We start from the raw sequence: 20,304 nt of genomic DNA on the forward strand, positions 1-20,304 counted from the left end.
GTGTAACTTCATTTGTATTTTAAAGTGAAAGCCAACATAGTGGCCTTCTGTGACAGGGCTACGGAACTGATGGACAGAGGTAGAGCAGTTGATGACACCTACCTGGACTTGTGCAAAACATTCGACACTGTCCACATGACATCCTTGTCTCTAAATTGAAGAGACATCAATTTGATGGGTGGACCACTCTGTGGATAAAGAACTGGGTGGATGGATGCAAGCAAAGAGTTGTGGTCAATGGCTCGATGTCCTGCTGGAGACTGGTAACGAGTGGTGTCCCTCAGGGATCGGTGTTGGGACCGGTCTTGTTCAACGTCTTTGTTGGTGACATGGACAGTGGGATTGAGTGCGCCCTCAGCAAGTTTGCCGATGACACCAAGCTGTGTGGTTCGGTTGATACACCGGAGGGAAGGGATGCCATCCAGAGGGACCTTGACACGCTTGTGAGGTGGGCTGATGCCAACCTGATGAAGTTTAATCATGCCAAGTGCAAGGTCCTACACCCGTGTTGGAGCAATCCCGGGCACAGCTACGGATTGGGCAGAGAAGAGATTCAGAGCAGCCCTGTGGAGAAGGACTTGGGGGTGTTGGTCGACGAGAAAATGAACATGAGCCGGCTTCAGTGTGCGCTCGCAGCCCAGAAAGCCAACGGTATCCTGGGCAGCATCAAAAGCAGTGTGACCAGCAGGTCGAAGGAGGTGATCCTGCCCCTCTACTCTGCTCTCGTGAGACCTCACTTGGAGTATTGTGTGCAGTTCTGGTGTCCTCAATGTAAAAAGGACATGGAACTGTTGGAACAGGTCCAGAGGAGGGCCACGAGGATGATCAGGGGACTGGAGCACCTCCTGTATGAAGATAGGCTGAGAGAGTTGGGGCTGTTCAGCCTGGAGAAGAGAAGGCTGTGTGGAGACCTCATAGCAGCCTTCCAGTATCTGAAGGGGGGCTATAGGGATGCTGGGGAGGGACTCTTCATCAGGGACTATAGTGATAGAACAAGGGGTAATGGGTTCAAACTTAAAAAGGGGAAGTTTAGGTTGGATATAAGGAAGAAATTCTTTACTGTGAGGGTGTTGAGGCACTGGAATGGGTTGCCCAGGGAAGTTGTGAATGCTCCATCGCAGGTGGTGTTCAAGGCCAGGTTGGGCAGAGCCTTGAGTGGCATGGTTTAGTGTGAGGTGTCCCTTCCCATGGCAGAGGGGTTGGAACTAGATGATCTTAAGTTCCTTTCAAACCCTAAGTATTCTATGAATCTATATTAAACCCCTTCAAACTTAGAACTTTATAGCATGTAGTGATAACTGGGGATTTAAGGAGTGGTGTAGCAGTGCATCCATGAGCAGTTAATGAGACCTTTTTTCAAAGACAGAAATTTTTCCCTTGAGACTGGTGGGTACAAGAGAAAGATTTGCAGCAGCCACTGTCTACTTCTATGCTGGTTATTAACATCTAATCAGTGTATAAAAAGGACACGTTGGTTACGTTCTGTTTGTCAACATTTTTCATAAAAATATTTCTATCAGAAAGATCAGATGAATTATTTGAGGTGCCTGAGTTTTATGAGAGTGAAAGAAGCATTGGCTGCCTTCTTCCCTTCTACCTAACCATTCACACACGAGAAAAGTCTTGCCAGAATACTGCTGATCTGATCATTCTTGCTTGTATAGAGAGATGGAGATTTATTTCTTCTGGCCCTTACTCCACAATCCTTGACTCATTTTCCTGTGCTGCTTTTTACCCAGACTGCTCTACAAATATTTATATATTCAGTCGGGTACAGCAGTTTGTAGTCCTTCCATGATTCTGTTATAATATGCCATATATACTGCTGTGAAAATAAAACAACCCTCTCTTTTCCCAGGATTTGTTCCAGGCAAAGCTGGAAGTAATGCTATTGCTTTCATAGTCTTTGGGAGTACCATTCAGGTGTCAGTGAGTTTCGGCATCTTTCTTTACTCAGCTTTTGCTGATTTAAAACATTTATGCTTACCATGCCAATAAATCATTGAATAGTTAGGGTTGGAAAGAACCTTAAGCTCATCCAGTTTCAACCCCCTGCCATGGGCAGGGACATTTCCCACTAGGGCAGGTTGCTCCAAACTCCGTCCAACCTGGCCTTGAACACTTCCAGGGATGGAGCATTTACTGCTTCCTTGGGCAACCTGTGCCAGTGCCTCACCACTCTCACAGTAAAGAATTTCTTCCTTATATTCGTTATATATATTCCTTATATTCCTATATATATATTTTATATATTCCTTATATATCCATCAAAGAAGCTGTATTTTACTGCAGAGAATATTTTCCAGAGTTGCAAAGGCTGAATTGCGTTTTGTAAAGGCAGTAGCTGTACTGTCTTGTGTTGCAAGATAATTCGTTCGAAGCCATGAAGATGAACAAAATGTTAGTTAGTGTTTTCTCTGTGGAGTCAAATGAAAACAGATTCCAGTGCTACCAAGTAAGCTTTTGAACAGGCTTCAGATTTGATCTTTCTGTACATCCCTAAATATTGTTCTTTTGAATTTCTTAATTTTCCCCTCAATTTCAAATGTTTGATTTATTTTTTATAGAAAATGGAAAAGCTAGATAATACCTATTGTATATGAAACCAAAGTAGAATATTTCTGATAATTTTACTTCTGAGTTGATAAATTCTTTGAACTAAAATTAGAGTGAGCATTACCCTATTCTCATTTTTCCACCTACACAGTTTTCAACCTGCGCGTTGTGGTTGAAGGTAAATAAATAACTAGAATGTGTATTACAAGGAAAAGAACATAGGAAAAGCAGTTAATTATGAGCATTTCAGTCAACAGATATATTCTTCAAAAAAAAAAAAAAGAATATTAAAGATGCAGACATGTCAATGAAGATCTCATATGAGTAGTGGAGTCCATAAAATCAAATTATAAAACACTCTGTTTATTCTGAATCCTGGAATTCCCTTTGTGTAAGGGCTTTAATCTTATTGCTAAAATGAAGGAAAATGGGCTTTTTACGTTAAACAATTTTATGGCTTCATTCCTGAAGGATTTTGTACCATAGAAATGCTATTTTTTCTCTGATAGTTTGTCAGTTATTTTGGAGATTTGGTCCACTTCCACTCTTTGGAGTGCCATGGTAAACACCTCATTTCACATTTTGTGTGGAAGTAGTAGAAAGTTACTGACTTCTGAAAGTCATCATATGCAATGACAAGAAGAGATAGCAGGGGAGTGAAAAAGAACTTCATTATTGTTGCTTATTCAATTTTCAGTTCCCAAAGCTGATAGAGCAAGAATACTCTCAGGTATTTGGTGGTCAGACCATTAACCTATGTATGTGAGCCAGCACACCATACAGTTCTCATTTCCTAAACTGAACAAAGGAAAAGTCCTCAGCCCCCTTGCTCCCTCCTCCTACTTGCTGAGATTGCAGTCAGCTGGATTCTGGAGTCCTTGCCTGATTTGCATCAAGGAAGGTAGTGAGAAGTATATAATTAGCATTTATATCAAAAAGGCAGAGCATTGAAATTGGTACCAATCAATTGCAAAGCCAGCAATGACAGGACGAATAGAATTTCATGTAGGACCTAAATAGACCTGTGGGTCTTAACATGTAAATTTTAGGGCATCACCAGCTTGTCAAGGGAAGGTCCTTCTGTCCTTGTAGAGAGTAAATAATCAAAATTAGTAATGACTGTCAGTTGCAAAAGTTTTTTGTCATGTGTTTTGGGCTTCAAACAAGAAGTTAACTTCGGTAAAAGAAACTTAGGTAGTGTCAGTATTAGGTGGTGTTTTAGTAACATCAAGCCACATCTTATTTTTAGTCTCCAGAATTCAGAGACTTTCTGATTGTGTTTCTGGCAGTATGTTTCTTCTATTACAGGCATGAGATACTAGCTATTGGAAATTATAGGGATGTTCCAGGAGAAAAAGATGCTTTTAAGTTTCAGAAAAGCTTAGGTCAAATAGATTTATTTTTTTTTTTTTTTCCCCAGGAAATTCCATGTTATACCTTAGAAATACATATGGCCAGCAAGATTTTAAGTAGTCAGACGATATGTTTCTGAGACCATGATATGTATGTATTGAATATCTACTAGATAGACTCTATGGCTATATAGTTTACTGTCTCCTAAACAATAATTAGAACAATTCTTTGGAATATGTTGCCCTTTTTCCTGGGTACTTCAATCTCTTCTTAAATTCTTATACCAGTTTAGTAACTGGATATAGGGAGGGTTCCTGAGGAAGCTTCTTTTTTAATTTGAGATTTTAGATGTGGTGAGTTAAAGTATCCCTCAATTAAAAAGTGATATCCTTATAGTCTAAAGCAGTGTGAACTGCTTGGTACATCTTAACACTCAGAAATGTCAAATACTCTGCTTCCAGATTAAGTCCAATGATGTGGTTTGTCAAATTCTGCACAAAATTCCTGCACAAATCAGCTGTGATTTGTGCAGGAGGAAATTGCTTGCATATTTTTTATAACTGTTTGCATTCAAGGATATGGGACTAAAGTTTATTTCATACGTGAATTATAAATGGCACAAGGGATATATGCCAGCTCAGCATCCATGATTTTCTGTATCAAATAACAGTTGTAATTATGATGTCCCAAGATACACCACCACTTGGTAGCAGTGCTTGGACAAATTCATTTTTGTGGTGAACAGTCTAGACAGATATTTTCTGTAGTGATTTAGTACCAAGGCAGTCATGTTAATAGTCTGTTACTGTCTGCTTACTGTATGGGTCAGAACCAGGCCTCTTGGGCATAAGCGGTGTGAGGACAGGTAGCTTTCTGCTCTTCTATAACCATCATAATTAAAGGCTTATTTCTTTAAATGACAGATAGCACTTTGATAGGAGGGAGGAGGAGAAAGTTCAGTAATATCTCCTGTGCAAACTGGTGAAATCCTAGTTGTCGTGGTTTAAGCCCAGGCCGTAAATCAGAACCACGAAGTCCACTTCCCCCCCCCCAACACCTTTCTTCCCTCCGCTTCTGGAGGGACGGGGAGGAGAATCAAAAGAATGCAACTCCCATGGGTTGAGATAAGAACAGTTTAATAACTAAGGTATAACACAAATCACTGCTGCTACCACTGATAGTAATAATGATAAAGGAAATAACAAGCAAGAGAATACAACCGCTCACCAACCGGTACCTCGCCCCCACCCTGCCATGATCCAGCCCTTCCAGGGACTCTCAGTTCTACATCCTGGGCCTGACGTGCTGTGGTATGGAATACCTCTTTGGCTAGTTTGGGTCAGGTGTCCTGTCCCTGCTTCCTCCCAGCTTCTCCTCCTCCCTGGCAGAGCATGAGACTCACAAAGTCCTTGGTCAGGGTAAACATTCTGACCAGCAACTGAAAACATCAGCTTTATCAGTATTATTCCCAGGTCGAAAGTCAAAACACAGCACTGCACCAGTAGAAAAAATGACTGCTACTGCTAAACCAGGACACTAGTTAAAAAGCTTTAAAGACTAATTGCAACCAGTACTCTCGATGTTACCATTGTTTCTAGAATAAGCTATATTTATAGAAATAATAATAGCAATAACGACAGCTACTTTGCTTCATAATTCACTTAGGTTTTTATGTAGTTGTCGAAATATCTTGTTCTACTATTTTGATAAAGATTTCCACATTGTAACCTGTGGTACACCTATTTCTGCAGTGTTACAAACACTTCCCAGCTTCTTTGTAATAGTAGCCATTGCCAAGCATTTCACAGTGCTTCTGGATTATTTTGGTGCTTCTCTGTGGGTATAGAGAACTTAAAGATATTATTTTTCTTTATTTCCCATTTTTAAGCCAAACTTTCTCCAAATCAAGCCAAATCATTAGTTTCTTTCCTAAATTCATGCAGTAACCTATTTTTGTATGAACTTGAGATCACATATGTATCTAATTTTGCTTTTCTCTTTTTGCTAAAATCCCAGTATCGTATTGTTTGTATGTAATCTGCAGAGGACCACTATCACTTCCAGGTTATTTTCCATGTTATTGTTTCTTGACAAGTTTTCTTTATTTCACATTTGATGTCTCCTTGCTATGTGTTGTGTTTTGGACTTCTGCATTTACTTCAGCTTTACTGATTGTAGACTATTTGCACTAATGATGTTGAAAATCCTCCCACTGAGGGTGATCTCAGCACTCCCTGGCCCCAGTCAGGGTGCAGTCTCATGGCATTGAGACATGGCCAAGTGCTCATAACAAGACCCACTGACAACCCCAAACAAGACAAAGTGATAAATCAGGTCCATGGTCCATACAGGGGGTCCAGTCTGGAGCCAGCAGGAGATGAGGCTGAAGACATGGCAGCAGCCTGAGTGGAAGGCATCCTTCCAGGAGGACAGGTGCAACCGCACCATAGCCCAGGTTAGTTGCAGATGCCCAGACCAGGTTTTATCTGTAGCTCCTGGGCTATATGCAGAGAGGGTGAGTGGAGGCCACAAGTGGGGCTGCTCAAGGCCATTAAGGCTGGTTGCTGCCCCTGAGGGTGCTGGCTGAGCCTCCTGGGCTGAGGTGATCTGTGAGGTTTGTAAGCATGTTCTCTCTTCTGTGTGCTACTGAAAATATTGAAGAGCTTAGCATCCAGGACAATCAATTACAGAACTCTACAAAACCTTCCCAGTTTTACAAGTACTTTTAGCTATTTTTTTTCTGTCCTTCATCTACAATTTTTATCTGGAGCATATTTCTCAACTGTTTCTCTAAAATTCTGCATAGCTACTTGAAGTGTATGCAGTAATATGGGGTGCATTAGAGTGGCATATTTTCCTTAGCTAATATTCATATGTCTTACAATGCCATGCTTACTGTAGAAGGCAGGGTTAAAAATGGAGTTGTATAATTGAATTTGTTGTTCTGTATTTTGAATATTTTTCTGTACTTAATAGATATCTTTCGTCTTCAGACACTGTATTGACAGAAAATGGCTGAAGAAGCAGAATGGAAGAGTTTCAAGTCACTTACAGCTAAAACAAAACCAAAATAGCAATTTGTGAATACAGTCAGAGGCTCCTTTTTATCTTGTCTATAGAATGCTATAGAACGTCTTTTTTGTGCTTGACTTTTTTTTCCTTGTAGAAAGTCTTGTGACTTTGAAATCGGTGGTATGGAAGAATGTCGGTGAATTATTTACAGATCCTCTAGTCTAGTGCATAGAAACTTCTTTTCAGATCTATTAAGAAAGGATATGATAACCCTCCCCCTCTAACAAAACCTTTAATTTCCTATACTTTCCTCAAACTGCCATGAAAGACTTTGTCTTTTTAGACTCAGGAAATCACTTGTCACTTGTATTGGTTACAGATGGAAACCCGTTTTTTCTGTGGAAATTACTGTTTATAATAGCTTGACACTTAAAATTCCGCTGAAGATGGTGTTGCTGTTTGTTTCTCTTAGCACTCAGTAATCTACATATTTCACTTGTTGCTCATGATTAAACTTGGGTTTCCATCTGTTTAGGATCAGAACAGCTATACTGACTGAAATGAGACTTTCATCTAGCACAGTATCATAGAATTACAGACTGGTTTGTGTTGGAAGGCACCTTAAAGCTCATCCAGTTCCAACCCCCTGCCATGGGCAGGGACACCTTCCACTACAGGTTGCTCCAAGCCCTGCCCAACTTGGCCTTGAACACTCCCAAGGATGGGGCAGCCACAGCTCTGATAGCCTCTCTGATAGTTACCAGTAGCTGGTGATAAGAACCTTTATCCTTCTGTGCTACTACACTTATCTAGATTCCGGTTATTTATTGTTTTGGGACTACCTGAGCCAAACACAGGGATTTCGTTTGAGTTGTCATGTTTTGTGCCCACATACAGAATTAACTTATTAGTTAATGCATTTCAAAAAAGTAGTGTTTTTTTCTATATACATTCAAGGTGTACAGAAAAAGTGCTTTTTTATTCTTTTAAATTAGCTTTCTGATAACTTCCTGGGTGTGTTCTCCTTGTTATATTATGAGAAACAATGAATAGTTGTTGTATAAGCCATTCATGACTTTATAGACTTGCATTCCCTACATTTCAGTCATCTCTTTCCAAACTGAAGTCTTTGCGCCACTCCCCCCCGCCCCCCCCAGTCTTTCTCATTTGTATCTTTGCTTATTCTACTTACTCTGTGACCTCTTTTATTTTAGAGAGGGTAACCAGATATACAAAGTGTGCAAAATGTTGAGATACACAATGTATTTTTATGACAGAACAACATTTTCTGTGTAATTTTCAGTTCTTTTCCTATTAATTCCAGTATTCCTGTTGCTTTTTGAACTGCTTTAGAGATTTCTAATGATTTTTAGGGGGAATGGAGAAACTTTTCTTGAGTGATAATAGCTAATTTTGAACTCAGCACCGTCTATCTAGAGTCAGCATTAGTTTTCCCCAGGTGTTAAGTTTGTACTTCTTGTTGTAGAAATTAATTTGATTTTTTGATGATCCATTTGGTTCAATGTATGTGATATTTCCAGATGTTACTGACTTAAAGAAACAAAGTTGAATCCTGAAGCATGATTTTTCTTTGCAAAAAAAGTACCAATCTTTTCCAATGTATCAAACTAATTTCTATTAATTTGCTCCATACAGAAAAAGGCTACTACTAGTCTGTAGATCTCAGAAGCTTCCTTACAGCCTTTTAAGGAGATTGATGAAACTTCCATAATTTTATTCTTCTTTTACTGGGGTTGATCTAAGCAATTAATAACTCAGTAATTTTACATTTCAGTTCATATGGAACTCTCGACTTGGGATTAGACACTTTTCAACAGATGAGTTTTTGCTAAAATCTTTTACTTTTGATATTTTGGTTTGAAACCAGTCTTGAAAATCATTTGTAACACAGAATGGTAACATCTCTTGCGTAGTGAGCAGCTGTGAAATACTTCCTTTGTAATCTCTGTTGTGGTTCTGTCTGTCCTGAATTCTATATAGAAGCATTAGTTAGTCATCTCCTCCAGCTCAAAACAAGATTGTTGTCAGAGCTAGATTCACTCAGTCATGATTTTGTCTGGATGAGCCTTGATACCTCTGGGGATGGAGATTCCCCATAACCTCTGGCAACCTGTTATTAGTGAAAAGTTCCAACCTATATCTGCTGATCACGCCACTTAGTTATTTATTGCCCTCACTGATTTTCTGGTAGTCTTCCTTTATTTCTGATTTATTTCTTAAGCATGTTGCTCATTAAAAGCTGGTTTTTGTATTGCCTTATTCTGGTTTTAAAATTTAGTGATAGTTATCCTCTCTTAACTTCCCTAATTTGACCAGATTTCCACTTTTTGTAGTGCTTTCCTTCATGTGGTAGCTTTGGGGTACCTCTAAAGTCTTTTGGGGTTTAAGTTAGATATTTGTTGAGTGCTAATGAGGTATCTATCTAATACTTGCTCTTGAGTAATCTGAGTATGCGATGATCACTAACACAATGTTTCTTTTGCAGTTAGGTATTAAACAGGGTATTTTTCTTCATTTAGGATTAAACTCAAGAGCGGCTTTTCACATGCAAGTTCTTCAAGGAATGGCTGTGATGCATGACTGGGTCTCTTATAGCAAACTAAACATTAGGATCAAATCCAGACTAAAAGGGAATAACTTGAAAATCCTTGTTGCTGTGTTTTCTGCTAGCATGGTCCCTTCTCTTACCTTTTTGCGCTTTCTGTTGTCTTGCCTTTTAAGTGGTGTATTCCTGCTTTTTTTAATATCTTCATCTTCCTTAAAAATGTGGCTGATATATCAGTAATAGATCTTTGTTAGAATATTGAAGAGGTTTTATTGGACTACAGAGCCTTTTATGAGGAAGGGGTAGGAATGCATGCTTCTCTGACTTCAGTGTTCTCTGCACTGAGTTTACTGTAACATGTTGAAATACTCTATTTCATCTTGTGTTAATAAAGCTTCATTGCAGATGGGAGAGTGTGATGATAACATTTAAGTGTAACTTTGATATAGCTTTGTCTCTAATGCTACAGGACTCCCCTGTTGGTTTAGGTTTGCTGTACTCATAGGTTTAAGATGAAAAAGACAACTGTTAAGAGACATTTTTGTTCTGGTAGCTAATTAAAAGCAAAGTGTATTGAGCTACAGCTCAAAAAAAATGATGTTATGGATGAATAGTTTTGAATCACTGTACTCTTTCATATTTGTAAATATTTGCACTGAAATATACTGACCCAAAGAAAAATAATAATTTGTTTGCTGCCATCTCTGTGTTCCTCAGAACACCTAAGTTAGAAAAGTTAGGTTTTATACCTTGATTATGAATCCTAAACCTTTCGCCAATTCACATCTGCTGCATCTCTGTGTTGTTTTGACTGTGTTCTCAGCTATGTTATATATCGGCTTATGTCTTCCGTTTGTTTCCCTGTCTCTGTACCATTGCCGTTTCCCTCTTTCACTGCAGTCAGTTTTCCCACCATATTTGCAAGTGATGAGTATAAAGATAGGTTGATTTGTTTATGTTTCCCTCCCCCCCACCCCTGGCTTTCAGAGATTTGAAATTGAAATAGCTTTTAAGGAGTCCTTTAATCTTGCACAGGATATGGGACAAATACTCCCAGATTATGTCCCTGGCATAACAAAGGATGCCTCAGCTCCTTCCAAATAGCAATGCTGCCAATTTAAGGAATAGGAGAACACCTTTATATGCCATCATTCAAGTGGAACAGCTGAACCAAGAAAAGAGGGGAGGGTTTCAGATACTGAGCTGTTGGGTCACATCCTGCTGTAAAGGAAGAGAAAATTTGTCTTGGATGAGATCAGAAAGGAAATCTTTCACCTTTGCGTCATTCTTATTTGACTAACATTTGCACTAAAATAAATATATATATGGTCCAAATAAAAAAAATTCGAAGTTTAACCTTTGAAAATGATGGTGCCTTGCAGTAACAGCGATGGAAAAAGTACTGTTTGTTTTAATAGAAATCACAATTTATACAATGCAATTTTGTAATTACTGTTTGCACTTTCTCTGTCCAGATGATAAATATGGCCACATTGTTGACTCAGTTCTTTTTTTCCTTCTGTTTTGAATGAACGCGACCTTAAAGCTGTATTAAAAAATGTAATAGTTATAGTCTCCTTAATATCTCTCTTTTTTTTCCTCTCTCAACACAAATGTAAAAAAGGTATATGTTAAACAGGCTTATTTTTTTCTGTACCATTTAAAGTTTTCTCCTCCCCAACTCAGACTCCCATTCTTGTGGCTAATGAATTTATCATCTGAAAATAGGTATGTTCACCATTCTATAATATTTTGTATCTTTCTAGGTTGGAGGCCAGTGTAATTGTAAGAGACATGTGACTGGCAGACAATGCAATCAGTGCCAGGAAGGATTCTACAATCTACAACAGTCAAACCCTGATGGCTGCAGTCCTTGTAACTGTAATACCTCTGGGACAGTCAATGGAGATATTACCTGTCACCAAAATTCAGGCCAGTGCAAGTGCAAAGCAAACGTTATTGGTACGTGCAATGCAAGAGCTTGGAGCCATTTTTCTTGTTTTCTCTGCAAATAAACCACTTGATTTCTAAATGAAAAGTACAGTAAACTTCATTGCTGAAGGCAGATTATAAAAATGAATGAAATTAACTGTTGAAAAATTATTAATTTAGTAATTCTATCAAACTACAGCTTGAAGCTTAGTTTAATCAACCCTTTAGAAGTTTCTTTACGGCACAGCTACATTAGCTTACATAGCTCCTTACTAATAAGTCACAGAAATAATGTAATTTGCTTACTGCATAGATGTTTCTTTTAGGAAATTAACACTTTTTTTCCAAATGATTCATACTTAATGAGTTCTAAGCAAATCGTTTCCATGCTCATTTTCTTAATAGACCAAAATAAATGGATTTTTTTTTTTTCCCCCTCAAAATATGCTGTGCTACAGGGTCCTTTGTGATAAATCTATCAATTTTTTTTTCTATTATATTTCTTTGAACTGTTCCTATGAAATGCAAACTAAGTCAACATAATTCCACAAATCATGTACATAGCCTGGGTTAGTTATCAAGGGCCACATAATTTTAATTTTGTAATTCAATGCCAATCTGATTATAATAAAATGCTACCTTCTCTGTTATTTATCATCTTTTTTTTCACAAGACGGGCTTTTTTGTTTGTTACTCCCACAGGTATTTTTCAGAAATTAGATTTGATTATAGCAATTTATTACTTCCAGCATATTTGAGGGGAGCCACAGCCACATAAGGACAAAATTTATCAAGTGCCCAAAATACACAGTATATATAATACACTTTGAAATGTTGATGTATGGGAATATTATGCAAGGAGAATTTCCTGATAAAGTGAGCCTTGCATGGTAACTGTGCATGTCTCAGACTATACATGCCTCAAAAAAATAGATCTTTTTTTGCTTTGTTATTAGCACAGTTAGTAATCTATTTTTTCTTGGGCCAAGCAGGCTTCTGGGTTGTATTAACAATGTTTAAGTACATCTTAATTATAACTCACTGACTTGTGAATATTGACTTATTTGTAACATTGTGAGTCTTTGTTTCTTCTTTCTTCTGATTTCTAAAAGCAAATGCAAAATAACTCTAAACAGACATAAGCCTGAATAGTTTCTGTTCTCTTTCCCATGAAATGCCAAGTACTTATGTTTTTCATATATTAAAAGTGTGCTAAGAGTAAAAAATAACCTCCATGCATCTTAAACGCACTCTCTACATTCAATAAAAAGGACTTCAGAGCATTCTTATTTGGATATTCTTTGCCCCCACTTCATGTTTGCATCTGTGAAAACCTTTCTTGACTCAGTGGAAGTTTGGTTTGCAAGAAATGCACAATCTGGTTCTCATCTATTGAATTGTCTACATATAATTTTAAATATTTTCTACCTTTGAAAACAATAAGAATTATTTTTATTTCCACTGAAATAGTAATAAAAAGTATAAATCTATGCTTTCTGCAAATTAATCTTTCACTATGGTGGGGGCTGTAGTTATGCAAGTGTTTGTTCGCAGGATGTAGACCTAATTCATTCCAGGCTACATTCTCTCTAGTTTTCTAAACCACTCGTAAACAAGCTTCTGTATATTGGAACGTGTGCAGCAAACTTCAATAAAAACCTTTCCTCTTTGGATTTCTAAATTGGTTTTTAGAGCAATCTGTCTATTGCCATTTTATCTATTTAAACAAACACAATAACCGAAAAATGCAACTATGGAGTGCAGTGTTATGAAACTTGAACTGTTAGAGTTGACACAACTGTTAAATCTTACTAATGATTCTATCACCAGTAAAATACATTAGCACCAATAATTTTGTTAAAGTAGGTCATTCATCTAGAATAAAAAGGTAGAAGAATGTGAATTAAATGCCAAGCGTGCTAACTCCCCTGTACTTGTTAACATTGAATGTGATGCCCTGTAGGCCTTCCTCCGTATCGTTAGGAATAGATTACCTGTCAGGAATATGTATGGCATATTCAAATAAGCACTGCGCATATTTTTAAAACTGATATGATATGAATCCATGTAGACCAATTTTAATGGTTCAAAATGAGTCATAATTCTTGTTAACAATACAGTTATTTTTAAAATTTGCAGCAATAGTGGTCCTTTTTTATTTTCCTTATTGAAATTAAATGATATGCCTTAGGTGAGTCATTCATCACTGTTAAAGGAACTTGTCTTTTGTTGGAGTTTTTTGAGGTTTTATCCATATATATAATGCATTTCCTACCATTTTTAGTTTTATTTTTCGACATACAAGTTGCCAGATATATTCTTGTCTGGTTTTGTATTTTTTCAAATAATAGCAATGTTTTGCTAGAACATCGTATATTTCTGTATGCAACAATTAAGTGATGTCTTCATAGTGAAGGATTTTTCCCATTACAAGGGAAAATACATAGCTGTGAATTTGCATGCTTCTTGTAATAATCTGGTTTGCTTTCTTGTAATGTACGCTTTATAAACTAAAACACAAATACCATCACTTGGGGCAGGGATTAGGCAAGTGATAACTTTGAAAGCAAAGCTAATAAAACTACAGGATGAAGCATGATGAAAGCAGTTTAGATTTGAATGTACTGCAGAAGTTAGCTAAATCATATGTTTAGATAAAAATATTTCATTTTAGATTATGGAAAACATTTTCTGCTTTCAGGATGGGCTAACAATGAACACTAACATAAATGGAATCAATATTAAAACTGTACTTCAGTGTTAAGTAAATAATTCGTTGTAATTAGTCTAACTTATGTTGTCCTGGAGTGTATTTAATGTTTTTAATGTAGCATATAAATCTGTTATCTGTGCAGATATCCTGCAGATATCCTGCTGCAATTCTCTGTGTATTGCATTGCTACGATATAGGGTGAATAGTTCACATGAGCATTGATCGTGCAACAGGTGCTGTTCTGAGAGACAAAGAGATTAATTATGGTTTGTCTTAGAAGTGTTACAAATAATTTCTTGCAGGAGTATCTTAAATTGTATTGAGAAGGTGGCAGAAAAGTATCGCTTCTGAACCAAATTAGAAAAGTAAACAGATTTTGGGGCTGCCACTGTTACACAATTGATTTGTGCAGCCCTGTCATTCCTGTTAATTATGCTGGGGAAGACTATGAATACTTTCTCTTTTCTTTATCTTATTTTTCCCAAATGAAAGTATACTTATCCCTTTTTAAAAGTGGAAATTAATGGCTTTTCAGCTTTTTTTCATATTAATGCCTTTTCTCTTTCCAGGTCTCAGGTGTGATAGTTGCAACTTTGGATTTAAAGCTCTCAGATATTCTAATGAAGATGGATGTGAGCTTTGTTGGTGCAACAGCCACGGCTCAGTGAACCAATACTGCAACCCTGTCTCTGGACAGTGCAATTGTAAAGAACGAGTGAAAGGACTTCACTGTGACACCTGCATGGACAACTTTTATGGGCTGGATGTAACTGGTTGTAAGGCTTGTGAATGTAATGTTGCAGGGTCATTTTCTGGAGCTGTGTGCAATGCGAAGACAGGGCAATGTGCATGTAAACCAAATATTGGAGGAAGGCAGTGCGATGAATGCCTTGATGGCTACTACAAAGTACAGCAAAATGATTCCTTTATTTGTCTGCCATGTAACTGTGATAAGGCAGGTACAGTAATTGGCTCTTTGCTTTGTGACAAATCAACAGGACAGTGTCCTTGCAAAGCTGGTGTAACTGGCCTTCAGTGCAGTCAGTGCATGCTTCATATGTACAACCTCAGCATGAGCAACCTCTTTGGCTGCCAGCGTTGTGACTGTGATGCTCTGGGCACATTGGCAGGAACAGTTTGTGACCATGTCTCTGGACAGTGTGTCTGTTTGCCTCAGCGTCAAGGGAGAAGATGTAATGAGTGTAAACCAGGTAAGGAAGTTGGAAGATAATCTACTTGATGTAGTAAGTTTTACTGTCTTGAATATCATGACAGTTCCTAGATTTTTTAATATGTGTTTTGACAGCTTCATGTTTGACATGTCTCTGACTTAATTATTTTTCCATTTATTCCTAACTTAGTGAGAAGGAATTACTAATGTTCTGATCACCATCAGGTATTTATTCTGTTCCCAGGGGTTGTATAATCTGTGTTATTACTGCAGTTTCAACATACCCAAAATAAGGTTAGGTTAGTTCTTCTAGATATAGAGAAAATACAAATAGTCATGGCCTGTTCACTGAAGAAGAGGTAAACTGGCATAGGCTGATGCATCTCTCTGCATAACAAAAACCCTGCATTTGGAAGGCAAAGTGCAAGTCCTTCAGGAAGGGCACTTCCTGCAGAAAGCTGAGCATGGCAGGGGGCACAGAGATGGTTGCTTAAACTTGGATGAGGTGGCAGACATGTTACAAACATTACATACTTGCCTTTTTGTGTTCAAGATGTGCTGGCTTTCACAAGGACTGCTTAGAGTTCAGCCCTACAAGTAGGTGATACTGCAGTTGCCAAGTATCAGTTAATTATTTTGTACCATATTACTATAAACAGATATTAAATGTTCATTATAGCATTGGGAAGCTCTGTAGTTACATTTTAATGTTTTTGTTTTGAAAAGTTGGTGGGTAAAGTGAAACTATAGGTAATATTAAACTACCCTTAGTAATAATATTAAACTGATAGATTTAGTTCAAGTTAAATACATACACAATTTATTAAAGTAGCAGGTCACATTAAAAGGTACATTACAGCTCCACTGGTTTTAATATGCCATTCAATAATTTGAACAGAGGTTAAAAAAGCTGCTTAACCTCCATTAAGTATTTTTAAAAATCCTTTCATTTATTTTAGGTACATATACTAATAAATAAGGCAGTATTCTGTTTTTCTTAGTTCCTCCTCCAGTGCTATTTGACCTGCTAACCCTCTACAGCAGCCACTTAATCAGAGATCGGCAGAGGAGTGATGTCAAGGCTTCGCGAGTCACTGACCGCCCTTGTCCTTGAAAAAGAAAGGCCAGGGTTTATGTAGAGCTAAATGCTTTAAAAAGGTTTAATTGATAGTACGAGCAAACTGGTTTGTAGTGAAGCTTACATGGCACTCTAAGGAATACTTCCACAATAGTTAAAAAAAAGAAAAAAATAAAATAATATTTCTAAGTAGTAAGTATGAGCATCTATGTGCTGAACACTGATCTGTCTTTTGCAGGTGAGAGTATAATTCCTTAGCTTTGTGAAAGCACTGTATTGCTCTTAGTGTGGCACAGCATACTCTCACTGACATCTTAGTGTTGATTCCAGTGTAAGCTCATTTAGGCATATAATATATATAACTTTTATATAATTTCTTTTTGTTAGTATGTTCCAGAGGAGAGTTTTCTATAAAACAGGAGTAAGTATAATATAACCTGCTAGTAATACTGGCACGAAGTTGTAGAAGTATGGAAGAGTTTAACTGGTTTCAAGTACTCTAAATGTATCATAAAATCATAGTGTCATAGAATCATAGTATCATAAAATGGTTAGGGTTGGAAAGGATCTTAAGATCATCTAGTTGTCCTGTAGTTTTGCCTTGGGACAAAGTTAAGTAAACGTACTCTAAATATGTAGCAAACACAACCTAACTAAAAGCACACACATTAATTACGCACAAATTAATTATCTAAAACTGGCAGCCCTAAAAACATACCAAGGACCTCAGTAATGTGCCATTGTAGCTTATCTTCTGTGTGATTTGCTAAAATTTGAGGTTTCCAAAAGTTACCAAAATCTTAAGGCAGGAGGATTTGCCAGTGGAGAAAAAGTCAAACTGGATGTTACTGGGAAATTATTTTATTGTGAGATTTTATTACACCAAACCAAGAAAACAAGACAAAGCACAAGAGCACTCTCCAGAGCACTCAGCAATGTGTTTCACCTCTTGATGTGTTTCACGTTTGTGTCCATTGACTTGTTATCTTCCTCTTTGTTCTTAAACAAGTAACATTTTGGGTAATTTTCCTTATATTTAATTTGTTTTTTACACTAACTGTGTATACAAAGAGAGGAACACTTTATTCTAACGTTAAACCAAATGAAAAAGCAGTTTTACCTTATACATAAACTTGCTTTTGAGATGTCCTAGGTTGCAGTGGTAGAAAATGGATCCTTGCAGCCCCTGAATAGTTGTGGACAATTTGTCCCTGCCTCACTCCAAATGGGATTTGTGTCATAAAAATACTATTTGATACAGGTCTGGGATCCTGTTATGAGAGCAGTAAAGCTGTAAACACACCCCCCACTCCCCCAAAAAATTAAAAAAAAAATTAAAAAGGCATTTATTTGGTAAGCTCTTTACTCAGTGACCAGTGCTTTTCATGGAGTGGTACATAGTATGGAAGAGCTGTAAACCAGCCTGTAAGATGTATGGCTGGGCACCAACACTGCATTTTTGCGCAGAAACTGTCTATCTTCTTGGCCAGAAAAATGTGAGGTATCAGTGCAGGTAGCTGCGCATTTTGAAGGGCATGGGATGGTTAAGAAATGGGCATTATTGCCATAGCTGGTAAGCATGTCAAAATGCGAAGGAGTTGTTAGGGTGTTCCTTTTCCATGAGCTATACAGTGGGAGAACTAGTGCAATAAGAAGAGGAAGCTGAATGCTTTGCTATGACTTTCATTCTTCCTTTTGAAGACCATGTTTGATTGACAAATGTGATCAGTTATGGTTGAATCGGGGAAAAAAAATGTGAAGAAAGAATAAGCATAATACTAGTTATATACGTAGATCTTGTAGAGATTTGCAGTGGCTGTCTTAAAATTGGAAATTGACTCTATTATGCAATAGTGGATCATTCATAAAGCAGCTTTTATGAGCCCTTCTAACCTTGCTGTAAATTAAGCTTACATTAAGTTCTTTCTTACTCTTTCCTGCCAAATTCTAGGTGGTGGAAGTAAATAATAATAATGGTTATGACAAACAGTATGAATTTTTAGTACAGTGTCTCTTCTCTTTTTGCCTAAGTTTAATCGTGTTAATTTACTTATTAATTAGATGGGGGAATGACTTTCTCTGATTTTGCTATGCGTCACTTTGACTTCCACTATTACTTGCTTCTTATAGAGAAAAAAAACCTTATAATTTGTGATACTATCCAGAAACTTAGTTAAACTTCTAGAGCATTTCTGAAAGATTTTTACCAAAACCTATCATACCAAATCCTTCACTGCTCTACAGTGATTTAGGTAGCATGATATTAGGAGAGCCAGGATGTTTAACATTAAGATATAAATTCTTTATAATTATGAATTTCACTGCTATGACAAAAATATATATATGCTATAGTGATCTATCCTGCTCAGCTAAAATTAATTTTCTAGAGATGTGCTTATTTACCAACTGTAGTATTTTCTTAGATATTAATTTTATTCAGAATTTCAACTGGACAAGGATCTGTTTTAGCCTAAGCGCTTATCATTTACTGCAACTATAAACTGAGTCCTGAAGAAGTACTTTGACCTTCTGCAGGAGTCCAGGCTTAAACTTGTTTCCTATCTTCCTGTTACGTTCTTTGAGTGGAGTCGTTAATTGTGCTCAAGAGTGACATTGCTGGGAAATGGTCTCCTCTACTTATGCACAGGATGGGCACTGTAGTGCACAGGCAACTGCAGTATGAGATAATACATACTGCCTCACTAATAACTTCAAGCTATTCAGTCTCTGTGGTGGCTCAGTCTGGGGCCTCCCTGGAATAAAGTGCCAACAGCATGTTTTTTTATGGTGCTAATATATGTTAACTGGAGACTGATATCACTTCACTGTCCACTTGAGATTTATCTCACTGAGGACCAGAGGCTAAACTTAAACAAAGATTTGAGCAGTAAAATTGTAATGTTTTCAGTTTGTTTAGTTCCGTTGTTATTTGGATATGAGCTCACAGTGCAACACTGCTGCCGAGACAGAGAATACCACCCTAGGGGTGTATATGTAAAGCTATCTCTTGTAAGACAAAATAAATAATAAGGCCTTGGGTGATATGAGATATTGCAATGCAATTTGGGGCTCTTTATTATAAAGCAGGACATCAGGAAATTATTGGACAGCAAAAGTATTCAAGTAACTGACTAAAGAGATAATTGATTGAACTTTACCTGGAGAGAGAGGGAAAGTGCGTGAGAAGTCTGTGTTGCAAATGCTGCATATTTGAGTAATTTGGAGAGTCTTCTATTGAAGTTGTGCAATAATAATTAGTAGTAACCAGCTGACAGAAACTCCTGTCAATGGCCCTATCTTAGGATTGATGGTCAAAGATACCTACTTGTTAGCACCAGTTAATGCTGTGTCACCACCACCATTTGCAGATCTGTCATACACTGCTACATTTTCAATGAATTGTAGCACTCAAAAGAAAAGAAAAAAAAAAAAGCAGAGAATTTGTGTGAAAAAAACTCAGTTAAATATCTATTAATAATTGGATAAAACCAGAAAATAATTTTGGAAAATGTTATTTCTTAGTGGTGTTCTTACTCGAATTGTCTTCTAATCAGACATAGAAATTAGTAAGAATGGAGTAAGTAAAATAGCAAAATAGATTATGGTGGTACAGCATCATTAAAAGCATGTGTGTAAAACCTCTGTTGTTTGGAATTTCAGGTAAGGCTGTGAATAATGGGTAAATTCTTCAATGACCAGATTAGAGATGTATAAGCTGTATCTAACTGTATTTATCAGTAATGTGTTGGAGACTTGCATAGATAAAGATTGCTTGTGAGGGCAACAGGATGAAAGATAGTGTGTCAGACGCATACCAAATATACTGTGGAGAAGGTGAAGTGAACACTCCAGTTTATAATTGGAAATTATACAGGAGCAGAATAGGGTTCAGAATGAAAGTTTTTTTTATAGTAGATAAGTAA

General features: G+C 37.3%; 1 protein-coding gene across 1 annotated transcript in view; it reads left to right on the forward strand.

The window, feature by feature from the left end:
* USH2A (usherin) overlaps positions 1–20,304 on the forward strand; it is a gene marked incomplete at both ends in the record, with an annotated part of 378,822 nt that overhangs the window by 57,871 nt on the left and 300,647 nt on the right. The window contains 2 exons of the mRNA XM_080614877.1: positions 11,254–11,449; positions 14,702–15,343. Coding sequence (XP_080471003.1) covers positions 11,254–11,449; positions 14,702–15,343 — 838 coding nt within the window. The remainder of the gene's footprint in view (positions 1–11,253; positions 11,450–14,701; positions 15,344–20,304) is intronic.

Source organism: Psittacula echo (genome assembly GCF_963264785.1).
Source record: "Psittacula echo genome assembly, chromosome: 4".
Taxonomy (NCBI): Eukaryota; Metazoa; Chordata; class Aves; order Psittaciformes; family Psittacidae; genus Psittacula; species Psittacula echo.